The sequence below is a fragment of the Eublepharis macularius genome, chromosome 9 (genome assembly GCF_028583425.1).
Source record: "Eublepharis macularius isolate TG4126 chromosome 9, MPM_Emac_v1.0, whole genome shotgun sequence".
Classification (NCBI taxonomy): Eukaryota; Metazoa; Chordata; class Lepidosauria; order Squamata; family Eublepharidae; genus Eublepharis; species Eublepharis macularius.
In genome coordinates, this window is record NC_072798.1 from 48,903,827 (window position 1) to 48,923,111 (window position 19,285).

At 36.9% G+C, this 19,285-nt stretch overlaps 1 protein-coding gene across 2 annotated transcripts in view; it reads left to right on the forward strand.

The window, feature by feature from the left end:
* EEA1 (early endosome antigen 1) overlaps nucleotides 1-19,285 on the forward strand; it is a 77,145-nt gene that overhangs the window by 17,876 nt on the left and 39,984 nt on the right. For both annotated transcript variants that reach the window (XM_054988351.1, XM_054988352.1), the window contains 11 exons: nucleotides 1,896-1,950; nucleotides 2,055-2,120; nucleotides 3,122-3,161; nucleotides 4,451-4,564; nucleotides 4,651-4,772; nucleotides 5,433-5,588; nucleotides 12,358-12,474; nucleotides 14,630-14,968; nucleotides 17,579-17,728; nucleotides 18,753-18,872; nucleotides 18,979-19,182. In XM_054988351.1, coding sequence (XP_054844326.1) covers nucleotides 1,896-1,950; nucleotides 2,055-2,120; nucleotides 3,122-3,161; nucleotides 4,451-4,564; nucleotides 4,651-4,772; nucleotides 5,433-5,588; nucleotides 12,358-12,474; nucleotides 14,630-14,968; nucleotides 17,579-17,728; nucleotides 18,753-18,872; nucleotides 18,979-19,182 — 1,483 coding nt within the window. The remainder of the gene's footprint in view (nucleotides 1-1,895; nucleotides 1,951-2,054; nucleotides 2,121-3,121; nucleotides 3,162-4,450; nucleotides 4,565-4,650; nucleotides 4,773-5,432; nucleotides 5,589-12,357; nucleotides 12,475-14,629; nucleotides 14,969-17,578; nucleotides 17,729-18,752; nucleotides 18,873-18,978; nucleotides 19,183-19,285) is intronic.

The window sequence follows — 19,285 nt, forward strand, 5'->3', positions numbered from 1 at the left end:
CAGCATGCTGGCCCCGCTTCGGGAATGCCGAAGCTAAGCTTACCAAAGCAATTTGGGTTGCTTTGGTAATCTTTGGGGCTTGTTTAAAGGGCCCCACTGCTGCATGCAAGCAGCGGCGGGTCACTTTAAACATCAAACTCCCCCCTCCCCCCACATACTTTGTGGTGGCTCCGGGACGGCTCCTCCCCTCCGGCCCTTCCTGCCCCTCAAATGGCCGTGGTGCGGCAGTGGTGCAGCGGCCATTTGAGGGGCAGGAAGGGCCAGAGGAGGTGGAAAAAGCCCTTCCTGCCCCTCAAATGGCCGCCGCAGTGCTGCCGCACCACGGCCATTTTAGGACAGGAAGGGCCAGAGGAGGTGGCTCCGGCCTTCGGCACCACCCTGCAGGCTCGGGTGCCAGTGTGGCGGCAGAGGAGCTGGCTGGCTCCAGGCTGTGCTGCCTTGTGCTGTTGCCGCCACCGCAGCGGCAGTGGCAGCGGCCCGCTGCCCAGCTGATAACCCTCCTGCTGCCAGTTAAGTGGGTGGGGGTTGGAGGAGTCTCCTCAGGGTTGGGTGGGGGGTGGAGGGGTCTCCCCAGCGGGGTTGGGGGGTAGAGGGGTTGCCCCAGGGAGGGTGGGGCAACCATGCACAGCCCTGGTTATGGTACATAGAGGGTTTATTCCTTTAGGGCTTAATAGATGATTAGTGGTATATGGAGATTGAATGCATTAAGATTTAATACCTCTATTCATCTATGCGTATCGTTATTATGGTTTTAAATACAGTTTTTTCAAAATCTTCTAATGACTGTAACCAGAATTCCTACAGATTTCATTTGCTTGAATAATTTAACAACCAGATTTCTTTGTATTCAGCAATATAGCTATCACCTTGAAATAAGTATCCCTGTTTGCCTTAGCTGCAAAAAAGATTAGGGCCAAGATTGTTCCCTCAGAAACGTAACTTCTCTCATAACTATCTGGTATTTATTAAGGTCCTATTTTAATTGTATTTTATTTTTATTATTTTAATTACTGTATTTTATGCTTGTAAGATAGATTTCTATTTTTACTGTTTTTAACTCTCTGTTGTGATGGCCTTTGGCCATATACAATTAAACCTGCTACCCTACCTATCTTGAAATAAGTGCTATGTAATGTGATTTTTTTAAAAATTATAGTCCTAAGGACCTTGACTGGGAAAAGTTTGTTTAAAAAAGAATTAAAGAGTGCTTGATTCGACAACATTATTGACTGACTCTTTTAGTGTTAGCCATTTTAGTTAGCCAGTCCCTTTTTAGTTAGCCATTCAGCCCGGTCATTTGATTGGCTCTGCAGTGTGGCTAGATGCTTTTCAGCTCACAGTGAGCTAATGCATTACAAAATGAAAGCTAACAGAGCAGTAAAACTATCACAAGGTTCAGCTATAATATGTAATGAGTTTTGACTATTCCTTGTCATCCAGATTTCCAGTTACAAACTACAAAAGTTGAACAAAGATATTTATGTTGTCATTGGAAAGATATGGTTTTCCCTTCACATACATTTTTTGTCATAGCTGTGATAAATGTGTTCATTTCATTATTTATTTTATATTTTATTACTTTTATTCCATATATACTTCCTTCTTTAAAAATAAATTCATGTGCTTTGTATATAGAAAAATCTGTGTACGTAAAAATATGATTAAGGCTTCAGTTCTAAACATACTTACTGGAGGAGTAAATCCTACTGAACTTGGTGTGACTTACTTCTGCATGAGATTGGGCTGAACATCAAGCCCTTTAGTAGGAAGGTATGAAAGGTAATTAATGGAACTCTGACTATTGTTTGTTTTAAGTGAGTTGTTTTAATAGAAAACAGTGATTATTGTAGTTAAATGTTTTTTGTCTTCTTCTCTTTAACATGGGATGTATTCAGAGATGACACAACACTGCTCCGGCAAGAAGTTCAAGACTTGCAAGCTTCACTTAAGGTTGGAAGCATACTTCACTTGTTATGCAGTTTTCAAATTGTCATGTGACAGAAAACAACCAAACTTATAAACTCATAAAATGCTTTTTAACTTTTTTTATTCAGGAGGAACGATGGTACTCTGAAGAACTGAAGAAAGAATTAGAAAAAGTACAGGGGCAGAGGCAGCAAGTAATTGCTTTAAAAATACTTGAAGCGTGTTTGCAACAAGCAGTTTGTTATCAACCTTGACATGGAAGATTAATACCCTTTTAGTAAGGCACGTGGCCTGATTCAGTTAGTTTCATAACTTGTTTATTGAAGTAATTTAAAAGTGTTATTTTCATATATTCACAACGCAAAGCCATGGACAACCTATACAGTAACAGTACCGACAGTTTTGACCTTAGGATATGAAGTTTCCCTTTCTGTTGTTTCCTGCTTGTCTTTTAGCACCTGCTGGGCAATTCACTTCAATTTCTCTGTTTAACTAAGATTTTATAACACAGGACTCTTCTTTTTATCTTTCCTCCATTTTGTTGTGTCTCCTTTATCAGATTTCCTATTCCTCCTTCATCTTAACATATAATCCTTTCTTCTGCTAAGTCTCTCTTTCCTTTCTGTCTCTTCTAATGTAGTGCATATGATTGCAGGCTAAGGAGGAATTGCTTAATGTGCTTTAAAACTAAAATGACATTAGATCTAATTTGTATAATTCAGAGTTGAAAGAAAAAATCTTGGAACTTTGAGTTTTTTCTCCATTTCCCCCCTATATTTATTGGTTACAACAAGCAAGTGAAATTGAATCTGCCAAGTGCAATCTCTATAAAATTTTTCATTCACTGAATAAATTTCAAAAATATAAATGGAAGTTGCATAATAGTAGAATGTAGTAGATTGGGCCCTTAGTGGATGTTAGATATAGATGCTTGCATATACTTTTGATGTGTAATACTGTACTTGTTAATCCTGGCAACTTATTCCAGTACATAATTATTTTCAGTCATGTAAGCATATTTATTATCTTGGCATTTTCTAATGGTAACTGCCCAAATAAGAATTGCTTTGTAATATAACTACAAAGTGTACCTTTGCATCTTCCAGAAGTAGAAGTCTCTTAAATACATGTGAAAATATTTTAGCTGCCTCCAATGTTTTGGTTTAAGCATTTACTCAAGTTTCTTCTTTTTAAGGAGTCTAAACCTGATGGACCATCAACTGTGGCATCTACAGGTAACTTTTAAAAAAGCAGTTCCACTTCAGTACTTTGAGTGAGAAAAATAAGATCTGTGAAACTTAGTTTTGTTGACCATATTATTGCATGAACTCCGTATCTCTTAAACACATTTTTGCTAAGGATGTATAACTATATCTTTTGTTTTTGTGTTCATACCTTGCTGTAATGAGCCTTCTTGTTGCACCTATTTTATTGCTGGTGTTTCTGGATTGTTTAATTTGCTTGTAACACTATTTTTATACTATTGACACACAAATAGGTATAAATTTGAATGGTGGTAAATGAGAGCTGCTGTAGCATAGTGGTTAAGTGGCTGGGCTGTGAATCAGCACTGTTCATTTGACTCCCACCACTGCCATGAACTCTGCAGGTGGCCTTGGGTAAGCCACTTCTCTCAGCCTCAGCTGTACTGTTGTGATGATAATAACACTGACTTTATTCACTATTCTGAGTGTGACACTAATCTGTCCAGAAAGGCTGTATAAAAACACACTGTTATTATTAATTCTAGCAAATTCTGTTAGCATGATTGGGAAAGAACATAACAAAGTACACTGGAGTGTTTTCCTTAATTATCCTAATGAACTAAAAGGATGCACAGTACAAAGTACTTTGTACTTTGTTTTTTGGCTGCCTAGAACATTTCATTTCAAGTTACTTCCTCTATAGTATCCTGCTGTTATTAACTTGAAACATTTATAACAGCCTGAATACAACATCTGTGTGTTTGGAAAGCAGCATTCCTTACGTTTCTCTTCTCATGCTTTTACATGCAATCAAATGGTTCTGAAAGCAAAGATGATTCATTATATGACATCATGGGGACCGTACAGTGGTCCTGGAGCATCTGCATACTTCTGTTTTAGTTTTGTCTCATGGACTAGGCATGTGGTATTTCAGGCTGTTTGGTTTAACTTCTGGGCAACAGCATTCTTTGTGTTAGTGCGGCAAAAGCAATTGCATAGGATAAGAAACTTGGGTTTAGATTTTTTTCTGTTCTAGATTTTTCTGTACTTACAGAACAATGCTTTGCTCATTTGTATACATAGACACTGGTTATTTTAATTGAATGTCAGATTATAACTGCAAGGGTTTTAGAAATTTTGCAGTTTGTGATTGATAGGTTAACCGGTTCACATTAATAGTAAAGTACTTAAGCATATGTTCATCAGCACAGCAAGATCCTAATAAAGTTAAAAAGGATAAGTATTCATTTGATGAAATTTTATCATTATAGATATTTAGAAAACAATACTCCAGTATAATGATTATACCTTCTTTCTAGAATTAGAATCATTACAAAGGCAGCTAGAAGAGAGTCAAGTTGAAAGCTTCAATGTTAAGCAGATGAAAGACTTGTTTGAACAGAAAGCAGCCCAACTCGCCACTGAAATTGTGGGTAAGTATCCATAATCGTTATGATATAGGCCTTGTCTCTATTTAAGTAGAATGACTGACCTTTTGTGTGAACTTTCTCTTAATCAGATCTTAAAGCCAAATATGATGAAGAAACCAGTCTGCGAGCAGCAGCAGAACAGAAAGTGACAAATTTGACAAACGAACTAAAAAAAGAGAGAGAAATATGTGAAGATTTGAAAACTGAGCTGGTAATTTAAATGACTTAGGTTTTATCATGCTTTTTGTGAATTATAAGGGAATGTTTTTCAGCGGTTCATTCTGTCCACTACATACTTTATTTTTTAAAGGTTATCATTCATCACAGTAATGTTTTGCCATAGAAAGTTTGTGTTTTATTTCTGCTAAGAGTGATTGATTTATGGTAGAAAACAAAGGCATGCATTTTTAAATTAATCTACAGTGTACTGCTGGTATCTTGTCCTAAACCCATAATGTTCTATTTTATTTATATATATTTTTCCCTGTATACAGGCTGTTTTGTACTTGCATGTATTTTTTTCTGGTAATGCTTGTAATTTATGCATGCCTATACATATTGTAAATCCTGGGTAAATTTGATTTGTCCAGTGCAAAAGTAATTATGTAACAGTTCATAGCTATAGCAGTTGGAGATTTTAACTTTCGTCTGAGCAGTTTCTATGTATCCAGTTGCAAATTAGTATAATGTTTAGACATCCATCAAGGTTAACTTTTTGAAGAAATTACTTGGAATGGATTTTCTAGAAAATATTCAAGCAGTGTACAGAATTATTAGTATGCCCCCCAATCCAAGATACAATGGTGCAGTAAAGCTAAAGCATGTTTTCAGTCTGATCTCTGTAATACTAATTGATACTGCTTTTGTAAAGCTTCAGAGGCCTGGTGTGGAAGATGTTGCGGTTCTGAAGAAGGAGTTAGTCCAAGTTCAAACATTAATGGACAAGATGACATTGGAGCGTGAAAAAGAATCAGAGAAACTGAAAGATGAGTGCAAGAATTTGAGAGCAGAGTATACAACCTCAGAGGTAATCCTATTCAAAAATATAGCTGCAGCTGAGCCAAAGCTGTACAATAGAAAAAGAAACACCATAGAAACAGAAAATGAAACTATACAGGCATCTAAACAATAGTTTGCCCTTGGTATTTCAAGTCCTACTTTGGTTCTTAACTACTGTATACACAAACCATGATTTGAAAATTATGCCTAAGTTGCGCCAGGCTGTGCTTTTTCTATCCTGTTATCAGAGGCGTTTTTTAAATCAATAGCACAGATAAAGCTTTTGTATTTAAATTGGAACAAAGTATTTTTCTTTTTGCTGAGCTAAAGTCACATGAACATAAATGTTTACTGTTTAACAGTGAAAAGAAGTACTTACATTAATAACTTTAATTTATGGTACCATCCATCTTTATGAGCTCATATCACTGTTGGAAGTTTGCCTGCATTAATGATCCCAGTTTTATTAAAATATTTATAGCCCCACCTTCCCTTTGTGGCTCAAGGCAGCTTACAAATCAAGATTTAAAAATACTATAAAACGCCAGATAGCGCCCTCATGCCTGTAGCCTACACCCCATTAAAAATGAATAGAATAGCCTTGCAGCATCTCCTGTATAAACCTCTAGAGATGGTGGCATCCTCGCCTCTTTAGGGAATCTGGTCCAGAGAGTGAGATCTGTAGAAAAAGAATGGGCTCTGGTTGATGCCAGGCAGGCTACCTTAAGCAGAGAACAGCCAGCTGGTGATAACTTGATGACTCTTGTTGGTGCACAGTGAAATGCGGGGAGAGACAGTTCTGGAACAGGTTAATTTATTTTACGTCATTTATATTCTGCTTCTGTCCTCACTGGGGACACAAAGGCATCTTTATTCTCTTCTCCTCTATTGTATTCTCACAACAAACCTGTGAGTTAACTTAGGCTGAGTCTGTGTGACTGGCTCAAGTCAACCAGCAAGCTTCCCTGGCAGAAGAGGGCTTTGAACCTAGGTTTCCAAGGTTGTAGTCTGACACTATACTGCAGTGACTGTCTAAAGGTTGTCACCTCCTTGCTCAACCTAGTTTGAACATTTATCCAAAGGGGCTGAGCCATTGGTCATATGGTTGTCTTTAATCACTAAATAGTCATTAAGTACCATGATTTCAGGTGCTTACTTTCAATTTGTTTGCTCACATAATTTTCAAAGATAAAAATTATCAGCATCTATTTACTAGAAAAATGGGGCATAAATTCCAAACATTTCTTTTGCTCCTTTTCAGCATAATAGAGTGTTAAATTTGAAGGCATTTGCAATACTTAAAAACTAATTATGCTAGCTACTTTGCTGTCTATTTTAATTTTCACTAAGCAAACTGCTAAATTTTGTATATTATACAGATTTACCTACAGATCCTGGCAAATTTTAAAAAAATGTAAAAAAGGAATTTCCCTGTAATTAACTTTATCAGGGTGTCTTAAAGTTAAAAGATTAGTTCAGGCATTGTTAAGTGATTGATAGTGCAATCCTATGCAGAGTTACTCCAGTTTAAGCCCATTGAAATAAATTAGTTTAAGTTGGTATAACTGTTCATATGGTTGCACTGTGAGGTTTACTCAGAAGCAGTCCACTTAATTCAGGTACACAATAGGGAACAAGTCCCATTGAGCTCATTGGATCTATTTTCTGAATAAACATGCTTAGCTATCCTGTTAAGTTACATTCAGATTTACAGAAGTGTTTTGTCTGTCTATGACTGTCAGCTCTCTGCTTCCCATCACTGTGTTAACTCAAGTTTTGTTACATATTTTTCTATGTTATTGATAGGTGCTCCATCCTCTTCTTTGATTCTAGATATTGAACATCACACATAACTGTATTATATAGGAGAAATATTGAAAGATAGTGCTTATTTATAGACACTGAGCTTTAATTAGTGGCGCTTTGCTGTATATATTTCATAAAGATGAATGTTTGTTGGGCAGAGGTTGAATCTGAAATGTTTAAAAATATTGGTTTAAACTCTGAACTTTAGGGAAAGGATATACGTTATGGGACAAAAAGTTCTCTATTCTAAGGTTAAATCTTGTAATCAATCTATATGTTTTTTTAAAACGTATGTTTAGTGTAGCATTGCATTTGTCATTGCTTCCTTTCACCGTTTATCCATAATTTATTTATTTATTGCTGCTTTCTAATGGAGGTCTTTAAACTTGAGGTAATATTTCACAAACCTATATCTGCTTTGTTGCTTCACTTTCCAGAGCTGATTTCAAGAACTTCTTTAAAAAAGATAGGCACTTATTTTGTTTATGGATATATACGTGAGACATTGTAAAATTTATTTTATTAATTATGCAAAATGTATGTTTATAGATATTAATGTTACTTCAAAATCTGACCACAGAAGTGGGGAAGCCAAAATCATGATCCAAATGCAGCTTGTTGGATCATTAATAGTATGATCTTGTGCAGAATTTTTGCAGTCTAAGCCCGTTGAAATCAGTGGGCATAGACTGGTGTTACTCAGCATAGGTTGCACTGTAAGTGATTTATAATTTAATGCCTCTCAGTTAGAATTGTGAATTGCCTCCATTGAAAAGTGCTTTGAGCTGTGCTTTCTTATGTGCATGTCATCACTCGATGTTGTGATCAGAATAATGACCAGGTATGTGTAAACTCAGGAACTGCCTCATGAATTTTTAAATTGAGAGTGAGGGCTATAAACAAATAATAGTAGTTTGCCCTCAGGGCCAAACTAAATGAGATACTGGGAAATCCATGAATAGATCTCTCTGATAATTTTTTGGGGAATCAACCACGAAGGCCTAGGTTTTTTCAACATCAAACTCATCCCTACAGCTACTGTTTACTCCATCTAGAGGAAACCTACAGATTACTTACATGGTGTCTGTTTTCCCCAACAAAGCTATACCAGCTGTATTTGAGTTCTGGGAAAGATTAACCTTCTCTTTTCTCTGTTTCAACTCTGATACAAATCAGAGCTCTCTCGGCTTCAGATCCGTTTACCAGTCTGGTGTCGCTTCTAGTTTGACTCAGTGTCTTTTAAGGAAAGTCTCATCAGTTCTATTGTGTTTGACAAAGCATTCCAAAATACTTCCTTTTTAGTGATCTAAACATAGTAATAAATTTACCTGGTTACTGCTGGGCATTGATGATTTAATTTATACTAAGAAACAAACTCATTTAATTTGTTTCATTTAAAAGACTTCACATTAACAGATGGTTTTCCTTGATAAGCAGTATGCTACTTTTACTTGGTTCACCAGTGACTTTCCTTTTTAAAGGCATTTTGAAAACTAACATAGAAAATGCCTTTAAGTATGGAGGGTATTGCTTTTAATTGCTTACTTTATATAAAATGTTTAAAACCTGCTGTCAAAGCTCAAGGTGACATAACACAATTCAAAGGTAAAACACTTACTGCAACAATAAAATTAAAAACATTAGAAATGATTAATACATCAAAACATAAAATAAAAATAACATTAATTTTATTTATTGAAGTTTTGCTCCACCCTTTCCTGAAAGGATTCAGAATAGTGTACATGGTTTTCCCCTCCTCTGTTTTAACTCAGCAATCCTACAAAGATGACAAGATCAGCAGTCATAAGCTTCTGAAATAGTTAGATTTTATAACCTGTGTCAAGGCCGAGAGAGAGGACCATTCTCAAGCCTTGAGACTATTGGAGGAAAAGGCTTGTTCCTTGCAGAATATGTTCTTACCTACTGAACTAAAGGCACTTTTGAGGCAGGGTTCAATTTACAGAATACAGCTGTTAAAGAGAGATGGCCTTGAAGTTGAATTCAGCCTGAAAGCCAGTGCACCATTATTTTTATTTATTTAATTGGATTTCTAAACTGCCCTCCCCCTTAATTGGGCTCAGAGCGGTATACAACATTCTAATACAATTCTGACAGCACAAACATGAGATTATGAGATAGGGAACTATGTTATGAGATAGGGAACTACATTTTTAGCCAATTGTAGCTTTTGGTTTGTCTTAATGGACAGTGCCATGCAAAGTGCATGTATAGTACAGAACTCAGTCTCAGAGGTTAATAAAACATGAATGTAGTATGTAGAGATCTATCCTCTCAAATGTCAGAGCTTATGCAATAAGTGCAGTTTGTAAAATGATTCTCTGGCTGCTTCTGCTACTTGTTTCTTCTGGAACACTATTGGTTTTGCACCTGTACAAATGGAGAAAGTTATTCCATTTATCACAGGAAAGCTAACACCTCTGGAACATAGCATGTTAATGTGATGCAGTAATAGGAAACTGAATATGCTTTCTGATCAGTAGAATACACACAAATGTGTATAAGGAAATGTGAGAAAACAGTATAAGTGTGAGAACTGCAAAAATGTTTAAAACCACTTTTGAAAACAGCCAGTACTGGTGAACAGCAGGATTTGAGTCCAGTGGCACCTTAGAGACCAACAGGATTTTCATGGTAAAAACTTTCAAGAGTCAAATCTCCCTTATAGGAATGTTCGATTCGGGTTTCTGATTAGGGAAAAATACCCAAATCGGATACGATTGGCAAAGATTCGGGATTTCCGATTCGGCCCCAGTGTCCTGGGTCCATTTTGGAAACTTCGAATCAAAGATTCCCGAAGCAATTTGTATTGCTTCGGGAAGCTTTGAGTCAAGGGGTTTAAATGCATGGAAAGGTGCATTTTAACCTCCACATCAGCTGCTCGGCAGGGAGATCAACAGGAGAAGGGGCGTTGTCAGCTGCAGATGCCCTTGCCCTGGTTTCACTTGATGCACATTGGGTAAAGCCTGGCGCCAGGTATTTCAGCGCTCCTTCTGCTCGTGAGTGACAGGGGAAGGAATGCTGTCACCTGCAGTTGCCCCTGTCCTGGTTTCACCTGATGCACATCGGGTAAAGCCGGGCGTTTCAGCGCTCCTTCTCCTGCCACTTGTGAGCGACAGGAGAAGAAATACTGTCAGTTGCAGATGCCCCCTGCCTCAGCTTCACCAGATGCACATCAGGTGAAGCCCAACAGGAAAGTTGTTGAAAACTAAGGAACAATGAAACACTGTAACATAAATTTAAATAGATTGTATAAATAATTCCAGTGTCATGTGCTTATTTTTGAAAATTACATTTCATACATAAATTGCCTTCAATATATTTATAAACGCAATACTTCCACCTCAAGGAATGTACATAAAGTGCTAGTGCATACATTCATATCAATTCCTATGAACTAGATACATAAAGTCATTAAAGAAGGTGCAATTCAAGGCAAGATGTGGCGTATTCAGCAGCAAACCAAAACGCTGAGTTCATAGGATGTAATTGACACATACAGATCAAAGAGGGTAAGGTGGAAGAAAAAAACCATCTGATGGGCAGACTGGTTCACTTTCTTGGTCTCATTTCTGTTCTTTATCAAAGATGGTAGCTGAACTGATGTCAATTTCATATCACTCAAAGCCTTTGTAATAACCATATAAAGTAATGATAATAATTACAACTATTAGTAAATAACTCATATAGTTTAAATGGCGAATACATCCATTCTATTCAAGTAATAATAACACGGACGTCAGGTAGTGCTCCTAAGGAAGGCTGTGTGCAAACAAACCGTCTGATAGTCATTTAGACAAATCACTTCCAGCTGGCAATCATATGTGAGATCAGCTGAAGCCAGCCATTTGAAGCAGCGCCATGGCCATTTGAGGGGCAGGAAAGTCCAGAGGAGGCGGCTTCAGCCTTCCCACCACCCCGCTGGCTCGGGCAGCGGCGCGGTGGCGGCGGCGGCATGGTGGCAGAGGAGCTGGCCCGGAGCCACCGCAAGATAGGTGGGGGGGAGGTGGGGGGTTGATGTTTAAAGGGCTCTGCCGCTGCTTGCAAGCAGCGGAGGGGCCCTTTAAACAAGCCCTGAAGCTTTCCGAAGCACTTCCAAATGCTTCGGAAAGCTTTGCTTCGGTATTCCGAAGCTTTCCGGATTGGGTCCACTTCGAGTATCTTTACCTGAAGCAAAACCTGAATTGTACAGCCCTAATCTCCCCTTGAAGTTTTTCTGTTTGTGGACAGACACTTTTAAGTCAGCAGTGAAATGTCCTGGAAGATTAAAATGTTTTCCCACTGGTTTTTGTGTGTTATGATCTTGTTGGTTTCTATGGTGTCACGACTCAAATCCTGCTGTTTTACTGCAGACCAACACAGCTACCCACCTAAATCAATGCCAGTACTGGTGTGACAGTGAAACATATTGCTGTTTATTTTAGTTTATAGATCGAGTGATCCTAGATAGGTCGCAGAAAATGTAATTAGATGGCATCTCTGTGTCACACACACAGTATTTTTGTTTTAAAAAGACAAGGGACCAATTATCTGAAATTAGTTTTGCTTTCACTGATCATTTGCACCTATATGCTAACAAAAGGTATGTATGTACTTGTAAAAGAGAAAACTTTCTCTTTTACTTTTGTTCTGTTAACTGTGTATTCTCAGTATTTTTGTATTATTTTGTAAAGCACATTTTCTTAAAAAAAAAATTAAGGCTAAAAAGACCTCTGAGCTTGTGAATGTCATATTCATCCATATCCTAGAACAGTTTCTGAAGATATTTGTGTAAATTTCTATATAATTGTTTCCATCTTTCCATGGAAAATTTTAAAAAATGATGCTGTTGTAAAGATGAGTATTCTAGAAAATGCTGCTTTTGAGATAATTTTCTTACTTGTAAATATAACCTACTGAGATTTACATTCAATAGATTTCTCTAAACTAAGATGCAGTTGACAATCTGAGATTTTTTGTGTCTGTCTCTTAAGGCTACCATCAATCAGTTAAAAGCTGAACTTGCTAAAGGACCACAGGAAGTTGCTGTATATGTTCAGGAACTTCAAAAATGTCGAACTTCAGTTAATGAATTAACACAGAAAAATCAGGTAAGAATTATATTTATTGGCACTGCCTTACCTAAAAACAACATTTAACAGTAGAGACCATATGCTGCAGGTATTTAGCTACAGACAAGCAACTTGTTCTTGTCACTTCAAAAATATAAAGAACTTGTTGATAAACCTGAGTTCTGTAGAGTTGGTAGAATCATTTTAGCTGTGGCAAGACTATTTTGTGGTGTTTGTGTTGTTAAAAAAACCCAACTAAATGCAGTACCTGCATTCATCATAGTCCCCCTCCCCCGCAAGTGGCTTAAAAATCAGTGGGAGCTGCCATGAATACAACTTTTTTTTTTAACTTGGCGCACCCTCTCTAAGTGAAAGCTATCATCTTAGAGGTGGGCAGTGAAGAGTTTCCTCTGACACCTCTGGTGACCCAGAAATATCTGCACATTGCTGTTAACCCCCCCCCCCCCCCCATTTATTGTATTCTTGTGGGACCCCTCAATTGTAGTAATATTTTTTTAGTTTTAGTATATAATATCTATTGTTGTTTTTAATTCTGTAAACCACTTTGGACCTCGTTCAAGGGAGAGGTGGTATAAAAGACAAAAGACAAATAAATAAAGTTTTGCATGCAACCCACAAAGTGCTGGCTGAAAAAAACCACACACAATCGGAACATTTGCATAAGCCTCCCCCACTGACTAATTTGTCAAAGGTGGTGCTATCACATGTTCTTAAGTAGACATGGAATTCTTGCTTATCTTAAGCAAGGAGTCAGAGTATTCCATCTTGATAATGTTGCATCCTATCTTAAGTAAGGGCTTTTTGCACTAGTGCTTCAGGTTTTCATACCAGATTGTAAAACTTGGAAGTGGATCAGATGAGGCTTCAGATGCATCTTAATGTAATGGGGAGATTAGAATTAGTAAAGGCTTTATTTCATCAGGCATTCCTTCTTCATCAGGATTCCTCCTTCCTGCCCTGGTGTTGTTTTTTTGTTTCTGTATGTGCATTTTTCTTGATTTTAATTGTATTAATGGTGTGTTTTTGGTTTTAATGGTTTTAAAGATCTTTTCATTATTTATGTTTTTAGTCCATTAGCTGCATTGGTGGCCTTGAAGAGGGCAGAATGATGGGGTATAAATTTTGTAAATAAACAACTGTGCTTAATTCATTAAAATTCCATTTTGAAATTTTGACAGCTGTTAGAGCAAAAGTATTGTCTCATCACTGCTAAAAATATTATTTATTTAATGCATTTTAAACCATTTTTATACTCATAGACTCAAGCTGGGTTACAATGTTGTTTTAAAAAACTATCAAATCCACAATTCTGAATTATAAATAGATTAAAAATCAGTTCGTACACTCAGAGATTATACATTTTAGCCATAAAAACTACTCATTTAGAATGGGTCTTCTCAATCCACCTTGCAGTAGCATGCCAGTGTAGAAAATACTCTGTTTTGGGCAGACAATGGGTATATCTATGTATAGGTGGCATGAGAAGCAGACCTTGATTTGAGGAATGGAGCAGTGTACCAGAGTATATTGGAAGAGGAGGTCTTGCAGGTTTGAGGATCCTAGGCTGTGAAGAGCCTTAACACATAGTAATCAGCACCTTGATTTGCGCCTGGAAACAAATAGGCAGCCATTACTGTGCTCTTAAAACTGGGGCAATATGCACAAATCATCTATAGCATCTGTACCCACTGAAGTTTCCATGTTGTCTTCAAAGACAGCCCTGTGTAGAGCACATTACTGCGGTTCAGTCTTGAGGTTTCTGTGGTCCTGATCAGTGTGATTTGACTGGCTCAGTCCAAATAGCGGAATGTGCCAGATGAAGATAATATTTATTTAGAAAAATTCTATGCCATCTTTCTAGGGAAACCCACTCTTGGCCACATTAATTCTATTTCTCTATCAGGAGCGCTAGATGTAATATCACACCTAGATTATTAATGAATTAAAACAAAGATGATTTTTGTCCCACTGCAAGTAGGGAACATTATACTGTCCAAGATTACAGCCATACTGGTTAATGAAAGAGTTGCACAATTTTCAAAGTTTACACTTTATAGATGTTTCAGTCATGTATTATAGCAAATGAAACAATGATGTTTACATCTTAGCACTGATTTGTATCTTGAATTATAATAAACTACCATTTCATTTCAATTAATTTGATACTGTGTAGAGTCTGACTGAAAAGTTGAAAAAGAGGGAGCTGGATTATACTCAGTTAGAAGAGAAGCAAAATGAAGAATCATTAAGTAAGAAGAATCTGCAAGCAACTCTTAATCAAAAGGACTTGGACTGTCAACAACTTCAGGCAAGGTTGTGTGCATCTGAAGACTCATTAAAGAGGTTGCAGAAAGAATTGGATGAAAGGGGAGAAGCGGGTCAGAAACTTAAGGAGGAATTGTTGGAAGCTGAGACAAAGTACCAGCATCTTAAGGCAGAGTTCAAACAGTTACAGCAACAAAGGGAAGAAAAAGAGCAGCATAGTTTGCAACTTCAGAATGAGCTAAATCAGGTGAGTTTGTATTTCATGGAAGAGTTACAATTATGTCCCTAATCACCTTCCACTGTAAGATCAAAAACAGTTAATAAGTGGGAGGATGAAGCAGAAGATAGTCGGCACAGCAATGTATTTCATCGCCTGGCTTACTTACACAGGTGAATGGCAAACTGCTATTCCTGTCTGCTATTGCTTTACAAGTATCTGTTGATATTTCCAACCAGCCACTTTTAGAAGACGTTGTCATGCTGTCCCTGTTTTAGTTCTGTAGATCTCTTGTGGGTTGACAGAAATCTATCAATTAATTACAGAAGATTCTACCAACCTGTTTGGAATTATGATTGGAGCCCTTCCATTTGCTTCCCTAGCAACTGAGACAGATCATTCTAGAATCACATATAACAGACAGAATTCAGCTGGAAATTGGTTTCATGGTCAAAAGGTCTGTTGCAAATTAATAGACTTTGAAGGAAAGGATTTTCTTTGAGATAAGTATTGGATTGACTAATAAGTTTCTAGAAAAGGAAGTACCACTAAATGGAATTTCCATATGATACCATCACAGAGTGATTCATTCCATCCAGACTATTTTCTTTTGGAGAATATATTTGAATTATTCAGGTCTACCACAAAATACCCAACAAACTTAAAAAGAAATACCATTCAAAACTCTCCAGTACTTTTGTAGACCTGGCCTCTAAAGCCCAGGTCAAATATAGTGCTTCTGTGGGATGCTTGAGTTCAGTAAGCCCCTGAAAATACATGTCAGTAATGATTAAGATGGAAATAATTTTGTCAAGATAAACGTTTCAGGTTTGTATTAGAGATGTGATGGGATATGGTGGGGAAGAAACAATCTGTTAAAGTACACTATGTAGCACTTTTAGCATTGTTTTTGTAAGATGTTTTTATACTACTAAACTCATTCATTGCTCATAGAACTTTAACCTGTAAGCTCTTATCTTTGAATTGCTCCTGGAAAGCAGTATAAAAGCTAGTATATTTTCTGATAAACAAGTGTAATGTTCTCTGAAAGGCTGGCCCTTATTAATAAGCAGTCTGTCTGGTTCTGTGTATGTGCCATTTTATCAGAATTATCCCAATAGATACTGGGCCCATGTTCAAAAAGGCTCTGTTCTCTGATCTAGAAGTGTTTTGATTGAGATTGTGTCATATAAGATAAACAAAGCCTAATCTTGAACAAATCTGTTGCCTCAGCTATTTTTGATAGAAGAGTCATATTTATTTAATCTATTTAAATTTGGCTTTTTTGTTGCTGAGATTCAAGGTGGATTACACAGTGTAAAACAATACATGAGTCATCCACCAAACAGTGTAATTGGATTAGCATTAAAAAATTAGAAACAATGCAAACCCTGCCCCCCCCCCCATATCAGACATGGTATGTCATATACAATGCAAAAAAGCAGAATTACAAAAGTAGAAAACAGTGCTTTAAGAGGAGGATAATACATACAGTGAACAGTGGAGTTCCTTTTATACAACCACTCTCCGTTCCATGATGTGTTATGTGCTGTCAAGTTACTTCTATTATTTTCTTTGTAGAATTGCCATTATGATACAGCCTTATTCCTTTTATACAAACTTAGACAGGATATCTGGCCTACTTCCTTATCTACTTGACTGGAATTTAAGATAGGCTGATTTGTTTTCTGGTTTTTTGAGATATTTCCTATAGAATTATTCTTAAGTTGTGTAACTTCATTTGACTTGGTGACACAACTGACAAATTATAACTATGGTATGCCATTTTTATTTGTTGGTAATAATATCCATGTGTAAGTCATATGTGCATATTTGAATGGTGTATGTCTCACTGAAAATTTAGCCTCAGTGCAGACAACCAGATCAATATTGAATGTATTTTTATTCTATATATTTTTAGAATATCAAAAATGAACAAGGGAAGTAAAAATGGAATAGGATTGATATCCTTCATTTGGCCACTTGAAAATGGATTAATATTTTCTGCAGTGATGGGTCTTTCAGATAAAGTATTCAATGTTATTGTCAGAAGTTTGTGCAGTGGCAAGTCATTTCACAATTTAACTAGTTGGTTGATTGTTCATTTTTATCTTAGTTCTAGCAGCAGCACAGCAGCACAGCAACCTTTATTGGCATAAATAATACAGACGGAACAGAAGAAATGTTGTAGAATAAGTTCATAGGGCAGCACAATCGTGTCCCCAGACAGCAAAATTATCTCAAGATACAGCACAGTCGTAGGGGGCTTATCTTAGTTGATACACTGCAAAAACTTTTGACACCTCTCTAAAGATATGTCTCACCTGCCCATGGAAGCCTTCAACCAGATGTATGCCATAGGGAACTGTGCTCACGTATACCTGCTGGTACATAATTGCTATTTAGATAGGCAGAGGCAGCCAGTTTTTTGAAAGGTGGGACTGAACAAGTGATTTTCTTAGTCATTGTTAATTTATCTGATTTAAGTATGCTTCTCCACTGAGTAATGTGAACCATGGACAAAGTACTTACTGTTAGATGTGATACCATACAAATGGCATTGTTTCTCAGTAAAAGATAAAGCATTAAGAGTCTGCTTCAACATTTTTTTGGGATAAACAAGACAGTTTTCCTCTCCAGTTACACAATAAACTTCTGGAGACAGAGCGTCAACTTGGGGAAGCACATGGGCGACTAAAAGAGCAGAGACAATTATCTAGTGAAAAGTTGATGGACAAGGAACAGCAGGTGGCTGATCTTCAGTTAAAACTTTCACGTTCTGAGGAGCAGGTAAGAATTATATGCAACTTTGCAATATCAAATTCCTTTATATTTTGTCACTGTAATATCCTTTTCATACTGTTTAAAGGAGCGTTGTACAGGTACTCAGTAAATGTAAAATTTGCCTCAACAAATTTTTCCAGAAAAGATTTTAAAGGTTGAAGGAAATTCAGAGATAACTGGATTATAGGATAAATCGACTGTTATTCATCAGAACCAAAATAGGAATGTTGGCTGTCACACATAGAACTGGTTGTTGCCAAACCAGTTGGATAGATGGGCGCAGACAGAACCTCTTCACAGGGCTTTGTGAAGGTACTTGCCTGGGTTTTGTGAAATGGTCTATGGCTTCTCTTTTTCTTGAACTGAGGCCAGTAGACCATTGTGCATATGCTGTATACAATCTTCCCTTGCTCTTCTTCCAGTGCTTATTTGGGACCTCCTTCATTCTTCAGTTGCATATTCTTTCAACTTTGGAAAATTGTCAGAATGTTGAACCATGCTAAAAATTATACCTTCCAAAATTCCTTCTGTCCCCTTTCTTTCCTTCCCACTATGAAGACTTACAAAGTAGGTAATATGATTCCTTTTAATAGATCAGTGTTTTGGTCTCCATTAGCTTTGCTGGCATTTAACGTTTATTTTTCCAAAGTTTTTCTTGGGGTTAAGCTGTGATCTCTCTTTAGTTTTAGCTAAAACAGCGCTGTAATTAAGATTAATGTTACTGTTACCTAAAACAACATCTAAACAATCTATTTCTTTGAAAGTCCTTATTGATAAGAAAGCAGCACGATATCATCTCAAAAGTGTACATACTGTTGTTATACTTTGGCCTCTGTCATCTTAAAAAAATATTTATCGATTGAAAATTGATTCTACTTTGTTAAGGAGAAACATAAAACATGGCTTCAAATTTATAGTAAGTGGTCTTTATAATAAAGTGCTTCAGTATTAGAGCAAATGATAAACACTATTAAACTACTACATTGTGCTTATCAGTTTTCAGTCAACAGTCTGTGACTATTTTTCTAAGCTAAAGGAGAAAGCAGCAAATGCAACTGAATTGCAACATCAGTTAGATAAAATGAAACAGCAGCACCAGGAGCAACAGAATCTTCAGCAAAGTACCACAGCAAAGCTGCGAGAAGCCCAGGTAAGTGAATTTATCCTTCTAAGGAAAACAAAAACATGTTTTCCAGGTACTCTCATGTAATGTTTCATATTTAACTGTGCTATCATTTTTTCCATGTACCTCCAAGAATGATTTGGAGCAAGTACTACGTCAGATTGGTGATAAAGATCAAAAAATCCAAAATCTTGAAGCTCTGCTGCAAAAGAGTAAAGATAATATTTCCTTGCTAGAAAAGGAAAGGGAGGACTTGTATGCTAAAATTCAAGCTGGTGAAGGAGAAACAGCAGTTCTTAACCAGCTGCAGGAAAAGAACCATACATTGCAGGAACAGGTAAGTTTAAAAAAAAAATTACACCTTAAAATGGGTGCATTTTAGTATTTTATAAGGCAAGTGTTCAATGAACAATATCTGGACTCTGTAAAATATCTGTTTT